The 19,744-nt window shown below is 39.4% G+C and overlaps 1 protein-coding gene across 7 annotated transcripts in view; it reads left to right on the top strand.

The window, feature by feature from the left end:
• ANK3 (ankyrin 3) overlaps nucleotides 1-19,744 on the top strand; it is a 2,432,060-nt gene that overhangs the window by 1,828,489 nt on the left and 583,827 nt on the right. For all 7 annotated transcript variants that reach the window (XM_044056400.1, XM_044056402.1, XM_044056401.1 and 4 more), the window contains one exon: nucleotides 9,054-9,160. In XM_044056400.1, the coding sequence (XP_043912335.1) occupies nucleotides 9,054-9,160 (107 nt within the window). The remainder of the gene's footprint in view (nucleotides 1-9,053; nucleotides 9,161-19,744) is intronic.

Raw genomic sequence — 19,744 nt, 5'->3', positions numbered from 1 at the left:
GCCTCCTTGAGCATATCCCAGTTTGTTCTTTCAAAGCAGTATTGGAGGGCCTCCATGGTATCCTTAGACCAGACCATGATTTGTATCTTCATGGGTTTCTCTGTAATCAGTGTCAGTTTGTAAGCTGGTGATAGTAATATGATATAATGGTCAGAGTTTCCCATTTGTGGAAGTTGCACTGCCTTGTAAACTTTAATTTTGTATACAGCTTGTGCAGGATATTATCACCCCTAGTGGGAACATCCACATACTGATGGTAGTGTGGGAGTACTTCTTTCAGATCTGCTTTATTAAAGTCCCCTGCTACCACATGTACAAACTCAGGATGTTTGATCTGCAGCTCACCAATATGATTGCACAGTTTATTTTGAGCCTCAGTGGTATTAGCACTGGGTGGGATATACACCACTGTTACACTAACCCCATTCAGCTCCCAGGGCAAGAAAATGGTCCACGTCTGATGGACAGAAACTCCTAAGTTCTCACAGCAGTGTGATCGTAAGATTTCACAGTTGCTGCACCATCTTTAGATGTTAGATGATCATGTAAAGATGTTATCTTACAGTTCTCAATGCAGCCAGAGACAGAAAGTCTGTACTAGGAAGCTTTCTGCATCGCCTTTGGGGTGAACTAATTACTACTCTGGAAGGGTGGAAGTTTGAAATTGTTTAATCACTTCCAGGAGCTGCAACAGATCTTAGCAAGGCTGTCTGTGTGTTTGTGTTATGTGATAAATCCTGACTGCTTCTAGCCTAGGGGGAAAGCATGGGAACCAGAAGTCAGATGATCAGATGAATGTGATGTCATTCTGTAATCCATCACTAAAAATTCTATTTTAATACTAGGTGAGACTGAACTCTTATTGCACTCTGTTTTTTGTAACCTGACAAAGAAGCATCTCTTGCCCACTTCATCTTGCCTTGCTCTAGTAAGTGACCCAGGAATAGTAATTCTTTAGATCAGTCAAGAAAATATATTGAGATTAGTTAAGTACTGTTTTTCTGTATCTTTGTGAACCTATTCATCTGTGTTATTTTTTCTTTTATTATTATTAAATATATTTAAACTTTTCATTGTGTCTGGTCCTTTACAAAATATTTTAACCTGTGAGAGTACTTATATCTGCTCTGGCCTACCCAGTATCCATCTTGATTAACCGATCTCTGTCAGAAAGTTACATTCCCACACTGTGGAAAGTATCACATATAATTCCCCTCTACAAAGGCGGACCCTCCACAGAACTAAACAGTTACTGCCCCATAGCTATTCTCTCTCCACTGTCCAAAATACTAGAGAGATGCATACACTCTCAGGTCTCAGACTACCTCCTTACTAACAACCTCCTTTCCAGTACTCAGCATGGTTTCCGACCAAACCATAGCATCACCACTGCCTTACTCTCCTTTAGTAACACTATCCTTCAGCATAAAAACAATGGCTATCTCTCCTCTGCTACTTTCCTAGACCTATCTAAAGCATTTGACATGGTCCCACACAGACAGTTTATCTCTGTCCTCAATAGCCCATCCTTCTCACAATCAGTCACCAGCTGGTTTCAGAGTTACCTGTCTGACCGCCAACAATCCATTGTATGGCAGAATGACATATCTCCTCAACTACCTGTCTCCATAGGAGTTCTCCAAGGATCCATCCTTAGACCCCTACTCTTCTCTGTTTTCACCAATAATCTAGCCTCTGCCACCAAACATGGCACACTCATACAATACGCAGATGACTCAGTCATCATCTGCTCAGCCCAGTCCCTACCCAAACTGCAAAAGGTCACCAGGAAGCCTTTTCCTCTGTTGAAACTTGGTTATCCGATGCCCAATTAATACTCAACCCAAACAAAACTAAACTACTCATCTTCTAACCCACCAAACATACTCAAAACAACTCTCACTTTAACATCACAGCAAAAGACAACACCACTGTATACCCAACTGAACACACCAAATCACTAGGAGTGGAAATAGACAATAAACTAAAATTTGACATTCACATATCCATGACCATAAAAAAAGTCCACAGTAAACTAGGAGCATTATACAGAAATAAGCAACTTCTCACCAAAGCAGCAAAGATTTCAATAGCAAATTCCCACCTTATCTCCACCCTACTTTATGCCTCTCCAATATATACCAAACTAAGGCAATGCAATCTAAACAAGCTAGAGACCTGCTACAACAAAATCGCTAAATTTGCCACAGGGGCATCCTACCATAGTCACCACTGTCTCTCACTTGCTGAACTGGGCTGGCTTGAACTCCCTCACCTTCTTCAATGGTATCAACTCTCACTCGCCCACAAACTAGTAAACCATCCACTAAATGTCCCATCCCTCCAGAATCTACTCCAACCCTATCGCACCACCAGACCACTAAGATCCAGCAACAAAAATCACTTGCAGATCACTAAAGCCAATAACTCTGCTGGTGAAGCACTATTCTCTTGCACCATAGCCAAATTATGGAACTCCCTTCCACCCACAATTACTGCCGTACCATCATGCACCCACTTCAAAACTTTAATAAAAGCGCACCTAAAAACATGCTGGCTATGCCCTTGCAACTCCCACTCTAATATCACCCACCCCTATCCAACCACTACCTTTCTTTCCACTCCACTAACTACCTTAATTACAGCAAGCTCAGATGCTCATAAGCCTAGTATTTATTATACAGCAGGAACTTCTTATTGTAACATTTGTTAATGTCTGTTATGTACTTCACAGATAAAGATTCTAGTTGTCTACTGATGTACTATGTTCTTCATCTGTAAATATGTTGTAAGTAATTGCTATGTAAATTGTTAATCGCTATGTAATCCAGTGTAACTACTGTCTGTTTATTTTAACTGTGGAGCTTTTCTCCCCTGGCCTCCGCTGAAAATGAACTTACATCCAGTCGGACACTCCCGGTCAACAAATATAAATAAAATCTATTGGTGGCAGTGTGGCCACTCCTGAAACCTGACTGTTTGGTCAGTGTTTCCATTTCTATTAATATTAATTTCACTCAGTATAATTCGGTACCCTTGCAAGAGCCTTAGGTAGCTGGCTTTGTAGTGTCTGGTGGCAAGGATAGCTACCTTATAGTCTACGCAGAAGGGGTCACAGTGGGTAAATCTGTGCCAGCCTTCCCCACGTGCATGTGCGTGTGTGTATCAGCTACTTGGAGCAGGGACACGAAGCACTGGTTTCACAAAGAGGGTGCTGGAGGACATGGCTTGGACACTTGGCTGAGGCCTTAACCCTGCAGCTGTGCCAGTGGGGAGCCTTGTTGGGGACCTGTAGAGAGACAGAGAGAGAGAAACCCAGACCACAGGTTGACTGGGTTCCCTATGTGCTCTTAAGGGACACTGTGCATGAGGCAGAGAAGTCTGCATCTGGAAATAGTGAGTGTATTCATTTGTATTCCAAGTGAAGGGAGCATCCCTCTCCATTGTCAGTGGTGAGGATTCAGGCTCTTTGATTACTGACCCAGAGTGGGGTTGTCATAATCTGCATCATTTAAGGGGAAGATTTTCTGGAAGTTCTAGTTAATAGATGAGTTTAGCAATGAACATTTCTAGGTTAAACTTGGAAAGGTCGCTTGTTATTTTATAATTATGCTGTTTAACTGGATGTGTGAGATATCTGGAAGTACAGATTGGAAGATTATCACTGAAAGAGTGACATTGTACATGTGGTAGAGTATTTGCTATGGTCTTATACTAGGATCTAGTCTAATAGGGAACTTGATGCCTTGCTATAATGTGTGGAGCTATTAATTAGTTTTGTGAAACCATGTAAGTTCATGCTAGATGTAGGGGAGTTGGAGTGTATGCCCCACCAACTGATATTTAATTCACCGTAGTAGTATTGTTTTCTTCTGGAAGTGTTATGGATATCCACTGTAGGATATCTTCCAGTATAGCAGTATCGTTGCCAGGAGGGATGTAAAAGACAATAATATATATTTGCTTATAATTGTTTACTTTGAGGAAAGCAGTAAGAAGCTCTGCTGATCTAAATTGTGGTATTGGTTTGCTGTAAGGGGGAATGTAGTAGGCACTGGGAAGTATTAAAGCAATACCACCACCTTTCCTCTTTATGTGGTCATTATGGATGATATTATAGCCAGGAGGTATAACTTTGAGTTGTTTTTGCTGAGTATAAGTCAAATTTCAGTTACAATGAGAATGTCAGGTTTATGCTGAGGAATCCAGGCATGTAGTTCAGCAGTCTCTGTAACTCAGATTATAACTGAGATCAATCAGTTTTTAGAAGGTACAAAGTATTTATCAAAGAGATAAAAAGTAAAACAGGTTTTCTGTCATTTCCTGAGACTAAATAACTGCTATAATCACTACAGTCTACTGGAAAAGAAAAAGGGGATGTGACCAGCTTAGTAAGAGGTCCTTAGAGTGCACAGACATTTCACAGAGACATTTTATTCATAGAGCAGACATATATTTAACTGATTAATGTTAATGCACTGCAAGGTTCTTCATGATGAATGTGCTTACATTATACAATAACAAATTCCTCAGTAAACTTGTAGGAGTAGGGCTTGTGGCAGAGCTCCTGCAGTATTGAGGTCAGATGTAGTGGCCACAGGCCATTATACAATGACAAAATTCTCAATAAAGTTGTAGGAGTAGGGTCTTATGGCAGAGCTCCTGCAGTAGCAAGGCCAGCTGTAGTGATTACAGGCTATTATACAATGACAACATAACAGTAAAAGCTTGTAGTTTTATCCCTCTGTGCTAAGTGCAAACTAAACTGTCAGTGCCGGCTATTATATATTAGTCGTACATACTTCATAATTCCATACTCCCTTGCCACTGTGTTGTAATGTAGTAGCAGTATTAAGCCTTTAATATTATCTACACCGACACAACAATACCAACTTAACATACAGGATAACACACTGTCAGCATGAATTATTCATTCTAATGTTTTCTTCATTAAATACTTTACATCTTTAATATTAGCTCTGATCTGCAAAATGCACAACAATCCAAGACAATCCTCAGTGATGTGCTAGATCACCTCTTACTTACAGAATATATTTTGTTGCCTTTTTCAGTGTTGGTAATTAGGGTCATGGCTAAAAAATGGACCTTCTTGGCCTAGTTCATTAATCTTAAAATAAAAATAAGAAAAAAAATCTAAAAGGGGCAGTGCAGTTCCAGCAAATATACTTCTTTAAGATCGTGTTTCAGAAAGTAATGGAGGAAAAAGGTAGTGCTTATAAATAAAAGAAAAGCAAAAATATCATTTTAACTGTGGCCTCTATGTGATTCTGCCTCTCGTGTCTGGAATCAAGAGTGGTAACATGCTAAAATTACAAACTACTATGTAGTGTAACTGCCAGAACTTATTCTAAAGTTCTTTAGATAAATATAAATAATGTTGCATTATTTGCCATTGGTAGGAGTTAAAAACCTTTCCAGCAGTCACTATAACAGACCCTTGCACAGGGTGTAAGACTCAACATGGGCTACAGTTGTGAGTTACTTTCATACTCACTATAAGATTAATTAAAAATAAAAAATAAAATAATTAGCATATCAGTTGCCTAGCAACTCCTTGGTTGCAATGCTTTTTCTCTTTTTAATTCACATACCGGTAGTCACAGTTAGAAGAACTCGGGTAAAGGTTTTTTCAGCAGGTTCTTACATTTTACTTAGCTTCTCCCGTTTCTGTGGCTCATAAGTAGTACAAATAATATAAAGCCAAGAAACAAAGTAAAACAAAATACAGCCAATGACTGCTCAGCTTTAAGTTTCCTCTCTCTTTCTGTCTATATGTCAGCAGCCATACACATACATTACTGTCATGTGACAGGCATCTGCTTGTGCCAGCTCAGTCCCCGAGTTAAAAAAGTAGTGAAAATTGCATTTTGAACGACACATTGTACATGCCACAATATAACTACTTCATGATCAAAGCTGAAGTACATGCCTGCAATCTGGGCATGGAAAGATAAAGTGTGTAAACGCCAAGCTCAGGGTTTAGAGTAGGCTGTTCACCCTTCTTATATGGCTAGTTCTCTTAAAAGAAAAGTGATTATTCTTTTCCTGAAGAAATTCAAGAGTTTGAACCTCAAAAGGAGAATGAAGGAATCTATAATTTAGTATCTCCACAGATTTCTTTTTCAGATTCTGAAGGGGTGTGACGTTGGATACTCTCTATGAAGTATTCTCTTTCTCTAAGTCTTTTTCCAGAATGAATTGTTGTGGAAGAACAGTGATGTTTCTCAGTCCTTCAGAAAATATTATGATTTATTACAAATGGAATTTCATGATCCTATGCCTGTTGTTCCTCCTCTTTCTGCTTTGGAGGATATTTTTGTCACAGCTCATACTTTATCTGACAGTCAGCTGTTGCATTCCCAAAGGCAGATAGATTATATAAGATCCCTTAGCATTTGAAGTTTTTATACACTAATTCCAGACCTGGCCAGTAGCTGTAGCTTTACTAAACCCAACTGCTGCTAAGTATCTGGTTAATACTAATACCTCTTCTTCTGACAATAATATGCTTCTGCAACTCTCGTTTTTAGAATTCTCAACCATCTGGCTCATATGTTTAGGAATGTTTTGGGATTGGTTGCCTTTTGTAAGGAAAATCTGCTTTATATAATTTGGCTTCTACTGTTTCAAAAGTTACTACACGTTTACAATGTGTATATGACTCAAATGATGCCACTTCCATAGCTGTTGCCACTGGAACCATTATGAGTATGTTTGCCTGGCTGCATTTAAAAAACCTCCCAGAGGATGTCAAAAATGAAATTTTGAATTTTCCCTTGAAGAGAGAAGTAGTTTCTGGACCTTCTGCTATAGAGTTATTGAAATGTGTGATGAGGGAAATCCCCCTCCTGAACAAGGGACAGTGCTATAAGTCTGATTGGCTATATGATAGACCTTTCTCCCCTCCCACCCTGGCAGCTTTTTAATTTTTCCAGAAAGTCTGAACCTCTGTTTCACACTCTAGTAACAGATTGTTTCAAGCAGGTGGGTTCTGAGAGTAATTTACATAGCTACAAATAGCAATGAGAGTCTCTTCCTCCTTTTCAGAGGATTCCTCATCATCCATCAGACCATACACTTCTTTTCCCTCCTGTCATCCATCACAGGTTGAATCAGGGGGGATAGAAGTGATCTGGTATATAAGCAAGGGGGAACCAGGTCTTACCCTCTTTACAGACTAGTCATGTTTGCTTGCGATATAGATTTTCAGTACAACTTGCTCTACAGGCTGACAATTTCAGCAGGACCAGGGCAGACCTTCATGAATGGAAGCTGAATCAGAGGGTCCTCCTAGATTTGATACATCTTTGAGAAACACCTCAAGTAGACCTTTTACCTCCTCTCTAAACAATCTTTTGGAAAAAATTCTGCTCTAGGACTCCATCCAAGAAGGCCTGGAAGACAGGCCTTGACTTTTTATTTTACTTGGACAGGAATGTTCATGTATGCTTTTCTGCCCTTTCCACTAATAACCAGGGTACTTCCGAAAATTCTGAATGACTTACCAAAGGTCATTTTAGTGACTCCCTTCTCACCCAGGCAACAGTAATTCTTCCTTCTCCTAGAAATGGCTAGGGGCAATTACCAAAGGCTTCCTTATAGACTGGATTTACTCCCAGAATGCTAACAGTTTGATACATCACACCCTCAAACAGCTGCAACTGACTGCTTGGATGAAAGAATCCTAATACCTTTAGTCACCTTTGTGTGTGGACATACAGCAGGTATTAATGGGGAAAAAAATTATGTTACTAGAATGTCATATATTAGCAAATGGAAAAGGTTTTCTACTTGGTGCAACAAAAGAACCAGCACTGATTCAAGGCTATTGTTTCTCTGGTTTTAAATTATTTGTGTAAATTACTATCCTACAACCTGCCTACAACATGCCAGTCATGGTTCATTTGTCAGCCATTTCATCATGTCTGCCTCATCTTGCAATGCAATCTTGTATGAAGATACTTTTGAAAGTGGTATTGCACAAGAATTCTCTTAGAATCTTAACTTTGTGTTACAAATACAAACTCTTGCTCCATTTGAATGAGCTTGTCAGGCAGGGTCGAGGTTCTTGACATGGGAGACAATCTTACACATTGTTCTGACTTCTGCAAGAAGAGTATCTGAGTTGCAAGCTTTTATAGTAAGTCAGACTTATCTCATTTTCCAAAAATATAGGCTTTCTTTTGAGAACTAATCCTTCCTTCTTTTTTGCCTGAAGTGGTATGCAGGTTTATCCACAGCTCTGTATTCCTATGTCAGATGTCCACAGACAACTTTGTTGCTCTCGTGACAGACCAAAATCTTTCAGAAGTTCTGGTCAGTTGTTCATTTCTTGAGAAGGTAAGAACAAAATGACAACCAGTGTTAGAGCAGATATTTCCAAATGGATGTCTCAGGCTATTTCTTTTTGTTACTCTCACCACAACAACAAAACTGTTCAGGCACGGTCAAGGCTCCTTCTACCAGGGCCTGGCTTCTTCTATAGTTTTCAGGAAAGGGTTGGATTCTAAAAGTATTCTGGGCGTAGCAACTTAATCCTGTGTGCCGACTTTTACTATGAAATAGAATAAACCAGTAGTCTGACCGTCTTGAAATAACATTTACTAAAACAACAACGCTTTCAAGTTCTCACAACTCTTCTTCAGTGTCAGTAAGTTAAAATTACACTCAGTTTAAATAGTAGAATTAATTAACAGCCAGCTTAAAAAGTCATATCATTAAATCACATGAACAAAACCAAACTAAATTAACAGTAACAATAATGATGATAAGTGCCCACTGCAAAATCTGTGTAGGACAAATTTTGTGTGATATACAAAGTGCTAAAATTGTGTGTTTCTATTATTTTTAAGTTTTTATGTATTAGTTTTGTAGTTACCATATTTTGAGTCTTTTTTTTTTTTTTTGAGCTGGGTGTTTCATTATAAATCCAGAAGTTCAAGCTTTACTTTATTCATTAATTAATTAGAAGTACTACAAGGCGCTGAACAGATTCACTAAATAAATGCTTGATGGCTTTTGTTCTTTTTCAGCACCTCACAGCTCCCAAGGAGTTTGACTCGGACTCCCTTAATCGCTATAGCTGGACAGCAGACACATTAGACAATGTCAATCTTGTTTCTAGCCCTGTCCATTCTGGGTAAGTAGCTTAAATCCTGCATTGGCCATTAAAACTATTAAAATCAATAATTTTTGGCTGTGAAATTGTTGTAGTTGTGTTAAATATAGATGTTCATTGTTTGATTACTCCTGTACTAGCCTTAGCTGTATGGGTATTATGGGGATGTGGAAGGTGCCCATAAGCTTTGTAAGCTGGCCAGCAGTTTTATCCTATGTAGGATAATACACAAATAGCTAAAGCTACTGCAGCAGTGATCTTTGAAATATTTACTGTTACTAAGTTTACTTATACAACTGTGCTTTCTTGTTATAGGTTTAAAGCAACATTCATGTATTTTTCACTTCTCTGTGGTTACCCTCATGTTCTGCTTGAGCCTCTTTGAGACATGTAGATTTTGTTTGCAAGACCAAAGCATTGTTCTCTGGTAGATTCTAGTATACTCTGCTAAAAGAATAAAGAACAAGTGGGAAAATATATCAAGGATGTGAAATAAAAAACTCAAGAGTTGACAAATAAAAAAACACACACACACACACAACTAAAATGCATCCATAAGACAGAAATGAATATACATTTACGTTTATGAACAGGTACAGTCCGAATTGTACATTGATTTGCACATGTATTGCCATTGTAAAACTTAAATTTCTTATTGTATACTGAATAAATATGTAGGAACTGTAACTGTAGTAATATCTTCGTGTTGCATAAACAGTTGATACTTTGATCTGTTTGTTTCAGTAAATGGATTTTCATATACAAAATATGAAACTGTCTGTTAAAGGTTTTGTATTACAGAAGATTTGGTGTTTTTGCTAAGAGATGTTATAAGGTTTTAGTATAATTTTTTAAGTAATATTCATTGCAACCTCACTAAGGAAGCAACTTTGATTTATAGTTTGCACACATTTAATGTGATCAGTTTTTCAAGGAAGAGCTGTGGTTTTATCAGCAGAAAAACTAGTATTTGCATTGTTTAGCATGTGAAAAAGAGTTTTAAGTTGTATACAGTACTCCATATGTATGCCATATGTACATATTTGAATTACAGTTAAAACACAGCTGCTTTATTTATTTTTTAAACATTTTGTGCTGCTAATGCAGTTGTGGCAGTTTACTTATGCATCACCTCTAAGTCATTGCCTGTTCAGCTGTAAACAGAGTGAAATGTCTACAAGCTTACTGAGATTCTTAGAGAAATAGTGCTGCATTTCTGACTGCACTTATGTAACAGGAAAGATGGTGGCATATGATTTTAAGGGAATGCATTATGTTGAGGGGAGAGGGTCAACAGTGAACTAACTGGAGTAAATAAACTTTGGCATTTGGTCAGAAATTGAAAATCCAGGGCTGCTGCACAGGGGATTGAGGGAGAGGCAGAAAGGATAAGGTTGAAGTGGCTACATAGGAATGTGAGGCTAGCATATAAGAAGTGAATGGCAAGTGTAGCAAAACAATACAAGGAAGTTGGCAATAGGGTGGCAGTTTGAATGGGAGATGGTAGAAAGGGGCACAAAGAGGAATATGAGCTTTTTATTTACATAGCAGACATGATGAAGGGAAGGCTGACCAAAGATGGAAAGGAGATCACAGAAAACTGTGATAAAACAAAGATGTTCAATAAATACTGACAAAGGGAAGCAAGGGAAAGATGCTGGTAGAAAGATAATCTAGAGTAGAGAGAAAAGTGGCGAGACTAGAATAGAAAGATATGAGAGTGAAACTGGCTGAGACCAGACTGACCAGATGAGCTACCTCTGAATGACTTCAGGAAGCTAGCCAGTGATCTGGTAGACCACCTGGTGGAGCTGTTTAGTACGTCACTGGCTATTGCTCAAGTTCCCAAGGAGTGAATAACAGCACGTGTGTTGCCTTGTTGAAAGGGAAGTATGAATTATCTTTTGAGCCCCAGGCCTGCTGACCCAACAGCAGTAACAAGGAAAGTCATAGAGACAATAACTCAGCAACCAGAGAAAGTAGACGAACTAGAAACACCAAGAAAACCACACTAACTCCACACAGGTCAAGCCAAACACCTTGAAGCCAAATGTAAAAAATAAACAAATTTTATTCACATCACAGATTAAGCGCTTTCTTCCCCTAGTAGGGACTTCATCAGAACAATTTTCAAAACCCAACCCAACCCTTTTATATGTTAAATAGACTCTTACATCATACTAATTACCAAATTAATAAAACTTATTAACTATTAAAACTCAGAAGTTACATAAACATATTAAAATCACATTATAAAATTCCAAATACATCATTATAACACAATTACTACAATTTATAAATAATTAATAATAATAAATCATTGCAAAAGGCTGATTATCTAAAATGAGCTTGAGTTTTAGCAAACAGGCAATATTAATAATATCATTTAATCCAGGATACTGGATGGCATTAAGCCTTAACTGCCACCTCAGTTCACTGATATCTAGAGCCTTTGCAATGATTTATTATTATGTATTATTAATTATTTATAAATATGTAGTAATTATGTAATAATGGTGTATTTTGGAATTTTATAGTGTGATTTTTAACATGTTTATTTAAGTTTTGAGTGTAAAAGGGGTAGATATAGTGTTACATGCACCTTAAAGGCAGACTAGATAGGCTTATTGGCCTCTCTTGCCATGGGTATATGTAATATATATCTTTACATCCACATAAAGCCCTGTGTTCCTAAAACTCTGGATATACTTACATGCACTTCCATGTTGATGTAGCTGTGTCTGTTGCAGTACGGTACCTAGCTCTTACTATATCCATATTATATTTTTCAACAATGTTTTGATTTCTATTAAGTTTTTTAACTTAAGTGTACAAGGGCATTTGTACTGTTGCACTTGACCTGATATGCTCATGGGTTTGCTTTTCTCTTTATTCCATCTCAAAAACATCTGATTTATGACAGCAATGGTATATATTAAGCAGTAGGACAGGAGCAGTGTTATAGTTTTCTATTGCCTTTAGCAGGATGTATTAAGGGACATATATGTGTATTGATACTGATAGGTGATTGCCACTGTGTAGTGCATATCTTGTCACACATATTTTTAGGACTCAATGAATGCTGCATAGATCAGGGCCTTAGCCCTGGAAACAGATTTGTAGTAAAACCTCAATGCACGTTCCATAAAACAGATTATCAGTGAAAAGGTGAAAATGAAAAGAGCATTCTATAACAGAAATAACTAACTAAATAAAATAAATGTGTTTTTAAGGAGGCCAGGCCTACTTATTACTGTCATACCTCTGCATATCTCACTATAATAACCCTGAGCTCTCATAGCCTTGGTGGTAAGGGAAACTTCCTTATTACCAACATTTCATGATTTCATTGCTTACTTCCATATTCATCTGTAATACAATGATTAAAGCCATGTGCTACTTTATGTAAACTGATCTTTGCTTTACAGTGATCTGCATCCTTTGCTGCCTGTCTGTAAATATTATTTGGTAATTACTCACTCAATGTGGTAAATGTGGTACTGACAGAAACTACAGTGTCCTGATTTGGAATACTAGATGTTATGTTGTCCATATCTCGCCTTCGTTCTTGCTGTTTGGGTTCAGAGCCGACCCTCGGTTCTGACTCGGCCATATACTATAGCTCAAGAGCTTTTACTTGCTCAAGGCTAGCCCCATCCCAGCATGCCTAGCGGTAGTTATCCAGATCTCATTTTGCCGCTTGCTGTGTCAAGATTGTGGACACTGGATCAAGCTAAGTGATTTTTCTCTTTATTATATTTTGAAGAAAATTTCTTGCTATTATCTTTCTGAACTTGTAAACAGTAGTTGTCCTTCATTTTCTACCTTACATATCCCATCTTAGTGACTTACTTTGTTGTGGACTAACCGTTTTCTCTCTGGCCTTCCCCTCTTCTAAACCCATTTAAATTATGGAGCTCTTCACTTTTCTTGCCTTCCCTTAAGTTTCTGAGGAGTTGCCATTTAAGTTAGAGGCTCTCCTTAGGTAGGAAGTTTGCCGGTTAACTTAGAGGCTCTCCTCCCCTTTTTCTTCTTTCCTGTTTAAAAAAAAAAAAAAAGGATTTTTTTGTATGTTATATTATCATTAGTGGGTTTTTCTTGTCTAGCTGTAGATAGTTCTGTTTGTTACCATGTCAAAGGATACAACCAAGGAATCCAAACCTTTGGGATTTAAAAAAATGTGATTTGTGCTGTCAAAAAATGTCACTTACGGCCAGACACATGAGTTGCGTGTATTGTTTAGGGCCTGTTCACCTGCAGGATTCGTGTTCTATTTGCCATGCATATAGTTCACGAGTTCTGCAGGAATGAAAGAATAAACTTATCTTAAGAGGGTTACTAAAGGGCCCCTTTGATGCTGCTATGGAGGGGACACAGCCAGCAAAAAAACTGGAAAAACCCAAACCCTCATCCTCTTTGGCACCAGTTTTGGATCCGTCTAAAGAGAAGGAGAAATTGCAAGTGAAGTCGGGCTCGACATTTGATTCCAACAATACACTTTTACCTATGGCTCCATCTGTTGTTTCAGAGCCAGTAAGGTCTCATAAGCGATCCAAGTCTCCAGCCTTGGAACCGGAGTGGTCTGCTCCACAGCACAGTCTCCCTTATTACAATCTGTGGCAGGCAGTCACCGGTCTTCTACCCATTCCTCTCAGTCATCCAGGAGCCTTTCAGATGATGATGTGGAGAGGGTGGTGAAGGACACCAGCATTAGCCAAAATTCTTTAGGACACATCCCAGACAGAAATCGTGCCGACAGCAAAACCAACATCTGTCTCTATTCCTCCTCGGTTCCAATAACCTCCTTAGGTCTTTCGGTTCTGACTACTGCTCCGATCTCCTCAATACCCCCTTCTATCGAGGGATCTGGGGGCCAACACTCCCTCGTCGGCTTCGAGGGGTGGGGACTGGCATCGGACCCTTGTCCGACCCTACTCTCCCTCTCGGAGTTTCGGCACAGGTCAGCTCAGCTCCTACATCAGCCTCAGAGTCATCGCCCTCAGTTCAGAGGAAGTCTCTGGCTTCTTCGGAGCCAGAGACTCTTTTGGGTCAGGACCGCGATGCCTTCAAGGTCATGAGGAGCATGCTGTCTGCTGAGACAGCTCCACACTCATCTCCATTGGCTCCCTTGTCTTCAGTGCTCGCCTCTGAACCTCCCCTCTGCCCTAAGCGTAGGGAACCCATGCTCGAGGATGCCCCATTGAGCAATCCCACTTATTCTGAAACCTCCCCTGAGCATCCCTCAGAGAAGGTCCCTCGGAAGAGGACTTGCAAAAGGAAGCATGTGGACTCCTCTGAGTCCTTGACATCAGGCATAGACTTGGATGTCCTGGAGATGAGAGTGGTGCTTCTGGCATTGCAAGCACTTCAGGACTCTCTACCTACAGGGGCTATAGCAATTCAGATGGACAATATGTTGGTAGTATGGGACATCAACAAACAGGGTGGAACCAGGTCTTACCCCTTGTGTCGAGAGGCTCTACAAGTTTGGCAATCGGCGATGTCTTCCCAACACTTTCTGGTTGCAATGCACATCCTGGAAAAATCCATTGTGATAGCAGACAAGCTCAGTCAGGCTATCCTGATGCCTCATGAGTGATTCCTGAAGCAGGATGTTGCAGACTTGATTTTTCTCAAGTGGGGCCAGCCATGCTGAGATCTGTTTGCCAACCCCCTCAACAACAAATGCAGGAGCTACTTTGTCCTAGTCCCACCACCGGGACAGTCACCCAGGGATGCACTTGCTCACGATTGGCTCCCAGGACTGCTTTACTCCTTTCCACCTGTTTGCAAGGTTCTACAGAAAGCACAGTCATTGGGTTGCAAGTTAGTCATCATTGCCCCTTACTGGCCTCATCAGATATGGTTCCGATTCCTTTGGCCCCACCTGCAGGGGGAGCCTTGAATCCTGGACCCAGTTCCAGATCTCCTGATGCATTAGTCTGGTAATCTCCATCCTTCCATTCAAACTCTCAAGCTGACAGCTTGGTTTCTCCACTTCCGATCTTAGCCAGGCTTCCCGATATTTCTTTGGCAGTTCAACATATTTTGATTTCTTCACATAAGCCCAATACTAGGAAACTTTATGCTAGTAAATGGAAGAGGTTCTCTTGTTGGGCAGACAAAACTCAGGTTGATCCCTTTACTGCACTCATTTGAAAGATTTGCAAATTTCTTGCTGAAACCTTTGAGCGAGGAGCAGCTGCAGCTACTATACATGTTCAATTAGCTGCCATTTCTAATTTCCATATGGGAGACATGGGGTCCAATATCATGTCCCATAGGCTATGTAAGGCATTCCTAAGAGGTGCTACCATTTTAAGACCTCCAATAAGAGAACCTCTCCCCCCTGGGATCTAAATTTAGTTTCAGATGCTTTGACCCCCCCCCCCCTTTTAAACCATCTGCTTCTTGCCCGCTCAAATTTCTGACTTGGAAGACCCTTTTCTTGATTGCAATTACATCAGCTAGAAGGGTTTCAGAATTACAGGCCTTATCTATTCGTCCCCCATATTTGATTTTCCATAAAGATCATGTTTCTCTCAGAACTAACACCTCTTTCTTACCCAAGGTATGTTCTAACTACAATTTGAATCAGTCCATAGAGCTTCCTGTTTTCTTCCCCAATCATGGCAACAAAGCAGAGTATAAGCTTCATCAATTGGACATTCATAGGCAGTTACATTTCTATTTACACAGGGCCAAGGACTTTGGAAAATCTGACCAATTATTCATATTCTTTGCGGACAATAAAAAAGGTTGTGCAATCTCAAAGGTGACTTTATCTAAGTGGCTTTCAAACACCATAAATCATATCTACGATTTGCATAAACAAAAACTTCCAGGAAAAATTAAGGGACACTCAGCAAGGGCCTTGGCTACCTCTATTGCTTTTCAAGCCAGACTGCCTTTGGATTCAATTTGTGTGGCAGCTACATGGGCTAATCCTCATACCTTTATCACTCATTATAAAGTAGATGTGGCCTCCCGGAACAGAGCATCCTTTGGTTCCATGGTTCTGAAGAGTTTTTTCCACTGAGCCAGCCAAGAATCAGGTGCTGGGAACGCTGTCCCAAACAGCAAGAATGAAGGCAAGATATGGACAACATAACATAAAGAAGTTATGTACTCACCATAATGTTCCATGTTTGTTGTCCTTGATCTCGCCTTCCTTCTGTTGTCTCATCCTCCTTCCCCCTTCCCGGAGGACCGTGAGGAATCCCTTATTTTTTATTGGTTATACTGGCTGGGTTTCCTTTTTACCATAACATTTGGGTAGTCCTAGTCTCTCCTTCGTACTCCTATGGATGGTTTACATCTTTTTATGTAGGTATCCTCTGACATGTACTATAGAGTATACCTTTCTTTCTAATTAAATATTAAAATTTGTTTGTGAAAGTTTAGAAAAATATAATTTGGGATTGTGTGCATTGTAATATATTACAGTATTTATGGAAAATACTATGAATGCACTTTTATCACTGTAATGAATACTTCTTACTGATAACATTGCTGTTTATGCATTTAAATATATTTTACTGTTCACAAAATAGTTGCATTTGTTTGTCTTATGCTTTTTAAGTTTATTATTTAGAAAATGTTCAGGAATGCAAGATATGGTTAGACTGCTAGAGGTCTGACATTCCACACCACATAGGTGTTAAGGATTTGATATATTATTAGAAATGGATAAGCCTGGGATTTTGAAAAGAGAGCTGAGCCAAACCACACTTCATAAAGCAGAAAGTAAAAGAGCAGGTCTGAGCCCTAACCATGCTCCCACACACACACTTTCACCTTTAAGAAACCAGCTGGTAGTCAATTACTTCCACAGAAAACCCACCTATTTTCCCAAAAAACAGTCACTTTTTGCATACATTTTCCTTAGCCAATTAAGAAAGTGCAAGACAATAATACCCTATTTCAACTTGCTGCTGACAAGGGCATACACTGCCCCCACTCTCGGTGTGCCATATGTTAGTGATTATTCAACAGTGTTGTTATAAATGCCTTGGATTCATACACACAGACTGCCTACACCAGCACGTTCTGTGCTCCACATTCTCAGCTTGTGTTTAAGGTAAACTTAGTCATTGTTAACCTCTTAGCTCTAGAAGCAGGGAAACAGACCAAAAGTAAAGGCAGACAAAGGGCCAAACATCAGGGATACTTTTTAAATAGTGTTTTATACTTAGAAAGTTGCTAGGATAACATATTTTTATTAGCATGCATTTTCTAAATGATAGAAAGTCTGAAGTGCAAGTATCTACCATTACTAAGTGACTGCATAACTTGTCAGAAAACCACAAATTTTACAAGGAAAAGACCAAAAACATGAGGCAAAAATCAGACATTCTTCAAAATCAGGACATTTGAGAGGTGACAGAGTAATGCATAGCAACTTTTTCATTCACATAGCCATTTCAATGCATTTAGTTTTCACACACACATTGCCTCTCCCTCCCTAATACCGTATTCTGAGTTGCTGTTATGCACTGCACTGTAATGATTATTTTAAAAATGATGATCCATTCTGAGCACAGCTCTCAACCTTCAGTCTCCATAATGTAGAACATTACATTCGTAACAAGGAATAATTAGGTAAATGTGGAGCACTCATAATAACTTCAGGTAAAAAGTTCATTGCATAATTAAAATTCAAAAGAACATGGCCAAGTCCAGAAACAAAAACATTACCCATATGTCCCCCAAGCAGACCCCTTTTTTCCAAACCAGAGTGAACATGGACGCTATATTCTTTATCACCTCTGTGTATAATCAGAATTAAAACAAACCACAGGTTTATTTTGTCTATTTATGTAAAATGTGATCAGATGTTGTCAATTTTCATTCATTCCTCAACGGATGGGATTGGATATGATACTCAAATCCAACTTGGTCATTACACTATCTCGCAGTCTCCAACAACTTCATGAGCTCCTTTCCTACCCATAATGCACTATCCATAAAGTCCATCAGATCTCATTTGCTGCTTTCACATCTAGACGTGGTCATCTTCACTCTTGGGCTACTTCATAGAGATAAGTGAAATTTTACAGACTTTACTCTTCAGACACTGATTTTTTTGATAACTCCCCTTTTTTACTAAAAGGTTATTCTGTTTATTAACTGTCTCTCAATTTTATATTCTTTTCTACACCTTTATATACCAGATAGTGTAGTCTTCACTACCATTGTTGGTAGGCCTTTCGTACCCTGTTTCTTTCTTTTCTATTTTTGTAGTTAACTTTTTCCTCTTGTTTGATAATTAAAACAAAACTGCTAGCTTATTCTTCTTGCTTTTCTTTCCAATAGTGGTAGCATTTAGTTTGTCTCTTTCTGGGTATTTTATGATATCATTTTTAAGTGTCCTTTTGATATCTGGTTAGAAGTATTCACTTTAAATGATGTCTGATAAAGGGTTCAAAATGTGATAAATGTGGGCACAAAATGCCATTTTCTGATGCCCACACTTTGTGTGTTTACTGTTTAGGGTCTGAATACCTCGACCAAGACTGTGACATTTGTAGTAGGTTCAACCTTAGAGCTTTCATGGAAATAAGAAATAAGTTGATTTTAAAGGGTTTAGTACCAACTCCCTTGTTTCTCAAGCCATTTCTGGAGTTCAGTCTCCCAAAGCTAAAACCAAGGACCCTTCAAAACAGGCCAGGCCTTCGGATTCCTCTGCATCTACTTTATCAGAACCCCCCCCCAAAAAAAGAAGGCAAAATCATATCCAAAATCACTTGGGATCCCACCATCTTTGAATCTGATCAGATACATTTTAAATCCTACAACCTCCAATCTGACAAAACATACTTCAGGTCCGAGGTCCTTGGATCCTAATCCCTTGCCACAGACTGTATATTCACCCAGCATGGATTCGGTCCCTTCAAGGGTGTCCTCTCGTTCCTTCAGAAGTCTTACAGAGGCAGATGTGGAAAGCATGATGAGGGGATTCTGCATGGAGCAAATTCAAATGGGAGTTCTCAAGGTTCCTGTACCTTCAAGTCAGGAACACTGTCCATCTACCACCCCACCTTTAACAACTCCTTCTCTGACCCAGCCTGTGGTGTTAGAGTCCTTGGTCTGAGCATTCCGGGCCCTTTTGGGTTGGATCTAAAGAAAGCATTGTCTTTGGATCTAATATCTAGTCTGAGTGCACCAGCCCCGACATCTTCAGATCCAGAAGACTCTCGGAGCCAAAGCTTATAGGTTGGATCCGAGGGGATAGGATTGACTCTGAGGCTTTCAGAGCCATCTCTTTCTCATGGAGCTTCAACTTTGGATAGTTCACCTCTGGCTTCTGCCTCAGGTAGATTGCTGTCAGAGCTGAGGAAAGTAATGGGTCAGAAACTTGCTTTCTTGGCTCTATTGGGTTCCTTCTCTCCTGAGCTGTCTGCTTTTGAGGTTGTGAAGAAGGTTTTCTCTGCTGTGGCAGGTCAGATGGGTCCTCCCCCCCCTTGAATCCACCCTCAACCTCTCATATGACTTTGCACCATAATCCTCAGAATTCTTTTCCATGGGGATAGCCATCTCAGAACTTCCACACTACCCAGCCAGGTATAGTCATCACTTCTGATACTTCTCTGGATCTTTACACCG

This window comes from Protopterus annectens, chromosome 14.part0 (assembly GCF_019279795.1).
Source record: "Protopterus annectens isolate FY-2018-M chromosome 14.part0, PAN1.0, whole genome shotgun sequence".
Lineage (NCBI taxonomy): Eukaryota > Metazoa > Chordata > Ceratodontiformes > Protopteridae > Protopterus > Protopterus annectens.
This window is presented reverse-complemented; position numbering and strand designations above follow the sequence as displayed.